The sequence below is a fragment of the Sinocyclocheilus anshuiensis genome, unplaced genomic scaffold (assembly GCF_001515605.1).
Source record: "Sinocyclocheilus anshuiensis isolate Anshui unplaced genomic scaffold, SAMN03320099.WGS_v1.1 scaffold87, whole genome shotgun sequence".
In the NCBI taxonomy this organism is placed as follows: Eukaryota; Metazoa; Chordata; class Actinopteri; order Cypriniformes; family Cyprinidae; genus Sinocyclocheilus; species Sinocyclocheilus anshuiensis.
Window position 1 is genome coordinate 1,977,596 of NW_015549609.1, and position 10,596 is coordinate 1,988,191.

Sequence of the window (10,596 nt, forward strand, 5' to 3'; positions counted from 1 at the left end):
ACAATGTAGAGATATTATTACATAAAAATAATAACTATTATTATTATTACAAAATAAACATATCAAAATTATTTAATTTTATTAAATAACAACAAAAGAAATAATAATATTGGAACATTCCACTGTAAAGTATGTAAGAAAAAAATGAGTTATTTTTTAAAAATTAGTATTCAAGAAAAATAATACAATAATAATAATAATATTTTATTTTACATTACAACTGCAAAACTACAATACTAATATTAATGCATGTCTTAAAACTAGCTAACTTTTATTTTGATTGAAAACCACAGAAAGCCCTTAAAAGTTTCTCTTTTGTTGATAAACCCAAACTCAAACAGCAAAGTTTGTGTGGAGTCGCTCCGAAACTCTGAAGATTCTGGGTCATAAGCTGTTGAAGTGTAAAACTGTCACGCTTCACTCAGGCAGCTCATGTAAACTATCGAAGTACAGCACAGTCTTTCGATTTGATTATTGCACTAAGCCATATTGCGATTTCAGATTTATTTCAATTACTTATGCAGCCCTAGTTAGGGTGCAGCTAGGGTCGGATTTGGGGGCTTCAACAACATTCTTCTCAACTTATTATTTCCCTCTAGTTCCCACATTAGGTTATAGTTCAAGTTAGGAATGCATGCATAATATGCAACAGGAAATGTTCTACTTGGGTTAATCCCAGGAATCAATAACAAAAGTAACAAAACTGACATTCAGTAGTGCTAAAACTGATCAGGGTAGTGTGTCCTGAACACATCTGGGAACGCGTGACTGACCTTTGGATCTGTTGTGGGGTGATTCGGGCTCATCGCGGCGAGTACCGCGACTCATGCGGTCGGACGAGCCGTCCCTCTGCGAGCGTTCACTCCTCACACTGCCATCACCGCGCTCAGAGCGACTGCTGCTGGAGCCACGGCCGCGGCTGCTTTCCCGTTCATCTGCACAAAGCCCATAAAACCAAGACCAGAGTCAGAAATTCTGTGGTGGGATCTCTCAGGCCGAGAGCACCTGATTTACCTCGGTCTCTCCTTCTGTCTCTGTCACGGTAGCGATCGTGGTCTCTGTCCCTGTCTCTGGATCGGTCTTTGTCTCTGCTCTTGTCTTCTTTGGAGGACGCATAAACCCCATGCTCACGTCTGTCCTTCTCCCTCTGTTGATGCTTCTGCTTGAACTCCTCACTAACCCCTCCTGGGTTTGAGGGTGTTTCTGAGCCAGTGACACGGTACTTCCTGTAGAAGCATGTAACACATAAACTCATGACTGCATAGCATTTATTTATATGCTTAAGATGAGAGGTATTAGGACTTTTCTGGATTAAAAAAAAAGATGAGAAAAGATTATAAACGAAATAATAGTTTAAAATACATGAGAAAATATAATTACAACAATAAGAAAAAGAAGAAATAAGAAAAAAATAAATATAGAATTTGGGAAGTAACTCACTGGATCTCATTCACTAATAATTGTGTGGATTTGTTTTTAATTCTGTTCTAATGTTAATGAACTTGGGAGATTTCTAAATGAGCTGATGTTATTCATTTGCATAAAACACGCCAAAACCATCTCCATTTAAGGGCTTTCAGCACAACTTTTCCTTTTCAGCCTTTGGTCACATCCTCAAAATTCAGTAACATTGATACACTTTTAACATCCTTGCACACCGAGTCCAAAATTCTCGTCCGAAATGTTTGCACGTTAAAAAATAAATACAACCTCACGTTGTGTCAATCACGTTTACACACTGCCTCCAAAGCTTTTGTCGGATCAGGTTCAATTTTCTGTGTTTTTTGCATCCGTAGCATTGACACAATGTGAGGTCGTATTTACTTTTTAATGTGCAAAAACTTTTGACAAGAATTTTGGACTCGGAGTGCAAGGACCTTTATAGTTTTTGTTAACATTTTGGATTAATATTTACATTTTTATTTTCATATATATATATATTTTTTTTAGTACTTTTTGTTTTTTTTTAATGTCTACATAGTTTTGGTTTTAGTTTATTCAGTTAAAATTATTCAGTTTATTTCAGTAAAAAGCTGACTTTTTTAAAAATAATTCATTTTATTTCATTTTTGTTTTGTTTTCTGCATTGTTAGACAGTAAAACCCCGCAGATCGAGCTGCTATAATGAATCTTTTGTTACTCTTTCACTGCATGTGAAGAAATTAATTTAATTTTGGGCATACAATCTGTGTACAAACTAATTATGCTTAACCAATAACTTTTTAATAACTTTAAATTTATGGAACAAAAATGTAGAAACAACTGAAACAACATGACAACAATGTCATATTAAAGGGGTCATATGATGCGATTTAAATTTTTCCTTTCTCTTTGAAGTGTTACAAGCTCTTGGTGCATAAAGAAGATCTGTAAAGAACTTTAAACCGCATAAACACATTTCATTACACCAAATACAAAAAACAATGTTCCTTTTTGGCAACATCATATGACCCCTTTAACACGGTTATAAGGCCACCCACAGTATGTGATTTTTGTGTGCGTGTTGCTTCAGTTGTTCCTACGACAATTTTTCATAGATATAGAATACATTTAAGTATACACATTTTAGTGAATGAGACTCACTATTCTTAAAAAAAAAAAAACTTGATGTCTCTGTAATGCAAATTATTTTCTTGATGAACAACCCACCTTTCCTTTTTCCCATTCCTGCTATCGCCATCTTCTTGATTTTCATCATCAGACCCCGAATCACTTTGTCCCTCCTCCCAGTCCTTGTAGGACGACACCTTGGATTTCTTGGGTTGATCATCCAGACTTTCCTTGCCCTCGCGCTCCTTGCGTTTCTGTGCGGCCAGCAGATCGAGGCCCAGGAGTGAGGTTCGTGGAGCGGGAGCTCTGAACACATGCTGTTCTGTTGAAGCACTCTTCTTCTTCACTATCAGCCCCCCGACCTGAACACTGGGGTCACTCCCTTCCAGTCGATGCAGGGAGGAATCATCTTCCATCTCTGTCAGGGTCTTGACCACAGCACTCAGCTGATGGATTTCTGGTAAAGTATCTAAAAGAGGTTGCCAAAAGTTACTAATTTGGGTCAAAAACACAGTCTTTATGATCTAGGTAAACACATGCTGATAAAACATGACATTAATATGATTACATGTGATTTAGGATAAGTCAAAAACTGGAAAATGTACGTTTAAGTGTTAACTTGTCATATAAATTTGTCTAAAATGGCCCCTAAACAATTCAAGCGGCAAGTTTTGCCACATGCCACTACAAAAGGTCATTTCTAATACTGATAGTTCCTGCTGATGGTTAAACGGCTGATTGATGTAACGTTACATGATGAAGCTCTTTATGTTTGCTATTGTAACTTACAGCAGTAACGTTACTGTGTGAAACTCCTCATTCACAAGAGAGAAAAAAAACGGGTTTACCTTTCGAACGATATCCTCAGATGCCAGTCATATACGTTCCTCAAACCTGTTCTACACAGTGTGATAAAACGTATGTAATGTATGATATAATAACAATACTCAATGAAATAGCATAGCGGTAAACGTCAACTGTGTTTACAGTAGGACGCCATTACTATCCCAGCATTCACAGCCTAGTGACGTCCCATCCGATTCCTGAATGAATCACTATTGGGAACCGGCTGTTTCAAACGATTCATTCAAGCGTTAGTAAACTATTATACGAACCGACGAAATGTCGCACTTCATTGCGTTTTTAGATTTGCGAAGCTCATTGAAAACGTGTTGATAACAGCATGTTAAACAAGTGCTGCTCGTGGACGCCTGGAAACATTTTTGCGTGATGACTAGCGAATTGGTGAATTATCTTTTTAACCGATTCAATTGAAACTACCCGTCCGAAAGAACCGATTCACTTAAATTAGTCAGACTTAACTTCAAAACATTTCTTCCTCACATGAATAGTTTCCCAGCACATTTCATTATTTATTTTAATTTCATTCATTTATTTATATTAATCTCTTTTCTTGAAAGTGTGTGAAAGCACAGAATCACACAAATTATTTCATTTCTATGCCGCGCAAAGGTACCGGTTCAGTTACTGGCATATTTACAGTGAATCATATGCATTTAGTAATTATTTTTCGCGAAGCTCCTTGCAACAATCTTGTAACCACACAGAGTGAAGACAAACCTAAATCATTTTAATCATGTTTATTGTAATCATGTATTGCCATAACTCATGCAGTTCAAAAGTGTACTTCATACTTTAAGCACAAAATGATTTTAAATTAAGTAAAATTTAAACTATACAGAAATAACCAGTAACACATGCACTGTCAAATATTGTCTGCACTTTGAACCATCCAAAAACACTTTAGCACTAATAACTACTGTTTACAGTAGGACGCCATTACTATCCCAGCATTCACAGCCTAGTGACGTCCCATCCGATTCCTGAATGAATCACTATTGGGAACCGGCTGTTTCAAACGATTCATTCAAGCGTTAGTAAACTATTATACGAACCGACGAAATGTCGCACTTCATTGCGTTTTTAGATTTGCGAAGCTCATTGAAAACGTGTTGATAACAGCATGTTAAACAAGTGCTGCTCGTGGACGCCTGGAAACATTTTTGCGTGATGACTAGCGAATTGGTGAATTATCTTTTTAACCGATTCAATTGAAACTACCCGTCCGAAAGAACCGATTCACTTAAATTAGTCAGACTTAACTTCAAAACATTTCTTCCTCACATGAATAGTTTCCCAGCACATTTCATTATTTATTTTAATTTCATTCATTTATTTATATTAATCTCTTTTCTTGAAAGTGTGTGAAAGCACAGAATCACACAAATTATTTCATTTCTATGCCGCGCAAAGGTACCGGTTCAGTTACTGGCATATTTACAGTGAATCATATGCATTTAGTAATTATTTTTCGCGAAGCTCCTTGCAACAATCTTGTAACCACACAGAGTGAAGACAAACCTAAATCATTTTAATCATGTTTATTGTAATCATGTATTGCCATAACTCATGCAGTTCAAAAGTGTACTTCATACTTTAAGCACAAAATGATTTTAAATTAAGTAAAATTTAAACTATACAGAAATAACCAGTAACACATGCACTGTCAAATATTGTCTGCACTTTGAACCATCCAAAAACACTTTAGCACTAATACTACCTACCCATTTTAAATTCAAATGCATCTCCCTGATTTTGTCCAGTCTAAAATACCATATACAAAGGATGATTACATACTGCACAACTAAATTTGCATTTTAAAACATTTATTGAAACCTTTAACAAACACACCGATTCAGCAAATCAGTCGTATTCACGATGACATACCACAAATAATCCTAATCTGACAGATAAATTAGAATTTGTAATTAAATATATGACATTGAGCAATAATAAAGGTCTTGAACTCTGATTTTTCCTGTTGTTGAACTAAAAGAGCAGATAGGGATCTATAGACTAACACACTTGTTCTTTTCCCACTATAATTAAATGATGACATTAATATGTGAGCCAATGAAAAAAAACTTGACAATGTCGTCAATAACTATACATATAAAATGCACACAAACATGAACATCAATCGTTAGACATAGCTGAACACATCGACTTGGCCTGGCAGGAAAATAATTAATTTGCACATTTATTGGGGCAGGAATGTCAAATGATTTTAAAAGGCAAACACAAATATGACACTCTGAATAAAAAAAAAATGTAAAAAAGGATCTATGAAGAGAAATGGTTTGTATCATCCAGTAGTAATGATACATGAGGATTATTAAAATATATGACTACATAAATGCATAATAATGACTCACTCAATGCATTTCATTAAAAACTATTTAAATGCAATATTGTTTGGAAAAGAAATGCAAGATTTAATAACAAGTACAGAAAAGCAGCAAACAAAAGTAGACATTTTGGTTTACTTATACTTTTGAACATTAAGGGCAACACTTGCATATAATGATTTTTCATGACCTGACCGAATTCTAGTAGAGCTAGAATATACATGCAAGTGCTTGAAATGCTAAGAACAATTCATTAGAGAAGCATGTGCATAAGAGTAATGAACAGGTACTCTACAAGCTGTACAACAGTTCATGTATCAAACACTTCCCAAAACTAATGTTCTTACTGACATTGAAATAAATTGTTAAAAAAACAACAACATTTAAAGATCTCTCAAATGCATTACAAAAAGGCTGAATAATGGAGTCGATTTCAAGTTTGTAGATACAGGTACCACACTATAGAAATCTTCATTGTAAGAAAGAAGCGTAAAATGTAACATTAAAGCACTGTATGACTGTAACTCTATGCTACATTTCATCAATTGCACATTCATGCAAAAGTGATATGACAACATTTGAAAAAAAATGACAATATTTTCGAGTTCTCCTTATAGGGATAGTTCACCCAGAAATGAAATTCTGCCATCATTTACTCACCCTCATATCCGTTTGACTTTCTTTCTACTGTGGAACATCAAATTTTTTTTTCCCCCTCTCCATACAATGGAAGTCAATGGTGACCAAAACTTGATCATGGTTACCAACATTCTTAAAAATATCGTTATTTTGTGTTTTTCACAGAAGAAAGGAAGTCATACAGGTTTGGAATGACATGAGGGTCAGTAAATGACAGAATTGTCATATTTGGGTGAACTATCCCTTTATACGATGTTGTATTTAAAACAGCAATTTCTTTATAATAGCATGACTCCACAGTAACACATTTCTATGGAAAATACACATTTAAAAAGGGCACAGAGTGAACTACTGTAGGAAACGTACATGGTCCAAGTAATCCTAAACTTGAGAAAGCTTCATATTAAGCTTCAAACATACTCATAAGCATTTAATCTATTTGAGACATGTTTTCCTCCGCACATAACTTAAATTCAACATTAGAAATCCATTCCAGTATTTCCAGTTTGCATAAAGGCTCGTCCTGGCAGTGAGTCTCAAACTCTATTTTAAATATCACAAACTTCAATTTGCACACTGTTTGGACAATACTGAGCGAGATGTAGAATCACTTTTTTTTTTTTTTTATAAAATACCAAAACATAACATTTGGATTTTTAAATCGGATTAATCAGACATAATCGATTATCAAAATAACCGTTAGTTGCAGTCCTAGATTAGACGATTATTTTCACAAAAATGTCACATACAAGTAGGAACAAAACACTTTCTAAAGACTTTCTTGGCTCATCTTTAAACTAATAAACCTATAAGAAAAGCAAGCAGCACTGCCATATGTAGTTCGCCGATGTAATACTGCTGGAGCATCTCTCTGGCATCTGTAGAATGACCCACATCCTCAAAGCTTTCTGTTGCATCTGCACCTGCTTGCTCCAGCAGAACCTCTTCACCTCCTGGATGCTGTCAAAGAAAAGAAGACAAAGGTTTATAAATGATATCCTTTGGACACCGGCGCTGTGTGACATGATATCTGTTGCACAATATTCAACCTCTAATCTCTCTTTACAATTCAAAGGTTATGATACAAACAATGGTGAGAAAGTTTGACACTCTGGCAACTAACAACAAGATTTCTGTGTAAGCCTTTTGTACAAAACATGTTAATGGAAGGGTTAGAATCCAAGACCCGGTTCTTATAGTGTATTAATGCACTTTTGGTTCCTGGAGTGTTTTGGTTTTTTTTTTCCCTCCATTCATTTTTTCCATAGGGATTTTAAAATATCTTCATTAACCCCTTAGTATTCCTGTACAATTTTAAATGCCTAAAAAAAGGCATACCCAAAGTAAATTGCATGCTGTTCTTGAACCTCCCTTTTGAAAGGTGACACTCTGAGGTTTGTTCCTTAACCGAACAAACCTCAGAATCACTCTGAGTCTTACTGGTATTGAGTAATACAACTTTGAACACACTGAATAAGGGAAAAAAAAAAAAGAAAAACATTCCGCCTATTTTATTTTTTGTCAAAACACAATGGGATCACAACATGAAGCGTTGTTGGCAGTCTGACAAAAACACTGATTGTACCTGCTGTGCTGGTTGTATCTTAATTGTTTTTTTGTTTTCTCGTATGTCACGAAGTTAACCCTTAAAAACATGCAGTGTACCGCGGGCGTGGTCCAGGAAGTGGATCAGAATATTACAACTATTGATTAGAAAATAAAAATGTAAATGGGGTACTTGGCTTTAAAGAGGGACAGAACTACAATCCTATGAAGTATTGTGTATGACAATGAACTTAACAGTGATGGAAAAATATAGTGATTTAAAGACTGATTATACATATAGAGAGAATATAGTTTGTTTACTGCAAAATTTACTGCATAGCATATATTTTAAAATATTTAAATAGCGTAGTAAGACAGATTCCGGCGTCATTCACAGTGCTTCACAGGAGCGAGCAAGAATGTGCAATTTGCTTGTTGGGATTCTTTGATGGTGGAGATTTGTTTGCAGAATCATGGGTAATGTAGTTTTTCCACCAGAGGCCTATACCATGATGCCGGTTTTCTGGCTAGCAAGGTAAGTTTCAGGTTAGTTTGCACCAACACTGGGTTATAGGAGCCATTAAAGTGGTTTGGTTTTTAGTGGCGTTTATCATCGCCATAGTAACTTACGCTCCATGGCTAACCTACTCCATAGCAGGTTATGTTCTGGTTTAGAGATCTCAAACCGAAATCTGACCAATCAGCTTCAAGCAAAGTAACACATCTAAGACAATAAAGTCACTCCAGTTTCTCTTGCTCCAAATTAAAGGGAACTACTTAGTAAAACATTTTAAAGATAATGTCTAGCTTTTAGTGATGATTATTTATTATAATTACTTGATATGATTTATATAATTATTATAATCTTAATCCATTACACGAGACATTTTTAGTTTATTATTATTAAACTTTTTAAAATTAAAAATAAAAGATTATTATATATATATATATATATATATATGTGTGTGTGTGTGGATAATATGCAATATAAATAAGCTTTAGAATTAATAGATAAAGTTTTAAAAATGACTACATACGACTTGATTTTTTTAGTGTCTGTATATATATTCAACTACATAAACTAACTTCACAACTGTCACTTGCATGGCGAGATGTTTTCTTTAAGTTATCCTCTTTTATGGACAACTCTTTTCAACTTGCTGTGTTTAAATTCTTCATTTAAAAAAAAAAAAAGAAATCATTTAATCTTTAGCAGTGAATTGCTCTCTGGTGAGAAGTGAATCACAGTTTCAAGGCATGTGATTGGCTGTTCATTACAGATGTCATGTGCACCTGCTCCATAAACTCAGGATCAATGCTTTTGTTGACAGAGAACGTTAATGATCAGGGTCATGGCACCAACAAAGCCGGATTGGATTGGTTTGGTTTTGTCAACTCAAAACTAATCCTATAACCCTGAGTTTGTTCAGCCACCATCATGGTACAGGCCCCATGAACTCCACTGTCAAACATGAATATTAAAACATAATTATATATAATAATTAATAATTAATATAAGTTGAAATAATGAGAACCGATGGCTTCAGCAAAAGCTTTTATATCGATTAACAACCTCCAACCTCACAGTAGGTCCATCTTTGAAGGGTTATAAATTATTGTACTTATTGTCTCCTATGGAGGAAATGAATGGATTTTAACTTTGGGAATCCGACTACCGCACTCAATACAGAACCGATTCCATCTTTGGTTCTATAAACAGTTCAAACAGAACATTGTATTGAAATACTCTTTCGGTGAATCTTTTTGGTGTCTCCTTTTTCCTGAATTAAACATTTCTTATACTTACTGAGTCACAAATTATTACCTAGTCCAACTCGAAAGACCTGTTACTGTTAGTAACTGGTTGTTCATATAACATTTTACAGTTTAGTTGCACAATGAACAGAGCTGGGTAGATTACATTACACATTTTAGGTAATATAATCAGAATACTTTGATTACTTTTGAACCAACTCATTTATCCAATTGATTTAATAAATATTGTACCATATTGATATAAAAATGCAAAGAAAATATTACATTTGTTGTTAATAACATAATGAAGTGCATTAAACATTACATTACGTAAAGGTTTCCTAAACTGTGGTTTGTGAAGGAACTGCAGGGGTTTCGTAAGTGTAATGAAAAGCTAATAATTAAATCATACAAATAATTTTTAAAGTAACAACAAATCAAAATAAAACTCACTAAAAAAAAAAAACTAATATTTTGTTTACCTGCATGCCATGTGATCAACGTCACAGAACTGTGAACATGCAAATGAATATATAAGGTGAAAGATTCAGCTAACAAAAGAAAAAAAATTTGGGGAATCCGTGCATTACATGTAAATAAGAAATAATGTGAATGTGCATTTTAATGTGTTCGAAAGAAAAAAAGCCTTCCAAAGACACAGCAATAAATGGTTAAATAACCTACTGAGTGATAAATAAAATAAAAATTGTGTTCATCAATAGATGATGCAATGTTGAAATAACCCTTCTTAAAATGTAAATGATTTTTGTAAATCCAGTGGTCAAATGCTGGGTAGCCACCTGATTAGTGACTGGTCTTTGTGTGAATGTCCACAAAACTGGAAGACTTTAAGTGTATATAAGCAGTAAGCTGTTTTAGAAAAGAACATTTAAAAGAT

General features: G+C 34.4%; 2 protein-coding genes across 2 annotated transcripts in view; both read right to left on the reverse strand.

Moving 5' to 3' along the window:
- LOC107659106 (pre-mRNA-splicing factor ATP-dependent RNA helicase PRP16-like) overlaps positions 1 to 3,554 on the reverse strand; it is a 28,302-nt gene extending 24,748 nt beyond the window's left edge. Inside the window, exons 1-4 of the mRNA XM_016447934.1 lie at positions 3,399 to 3,554; positions 2,650 to 3,019; positions 1,015 to 1,226; positions 774 to 935 (exon numbers count right to left, since the gene is read on the reverse strand). Coding sequence (XP_016303420.1) covers positions 774 to 935; positions 1,015 to 1,226; positions 2,650 to 2,966 — 691 coding nt within the window. The 5' untranslated portion in view covers positions 2,967 to 3,019; positions 3,399 to 3,554. The remainder of the gene's footprint in view (positions 1 to 773; positions 936 to 1,014; positions 1,227 to 2,649; positions 3,020 to 3,398) is intronic.
- Positions 3,555 to 7,097: 3,543 nt separating this feature from the next.
- Positions 7,098 to 10,596, reverse strand: part of LOC107659108 (cytochrome b5-like) — an 8,915-nt gene continuing 5,416 nt past the window's right edge. Inside the window, exons 2-3 of the mRNA XM_016447935.1 lie at positions 7,227 to 7,358; positions 7,098 to 7,109 (exon numbers count right to left, since the gene is read on the reverse strand). Of these exons, the coding sequence (XP_016303421.1) occupies positions 7,098 to 7,109; positions 7,227 to 7,358 (144 nt within the window). The remainder of the gene's footprint in view (positions 7,110 to 7,226; positions 7,359 to 10,596) is intronic.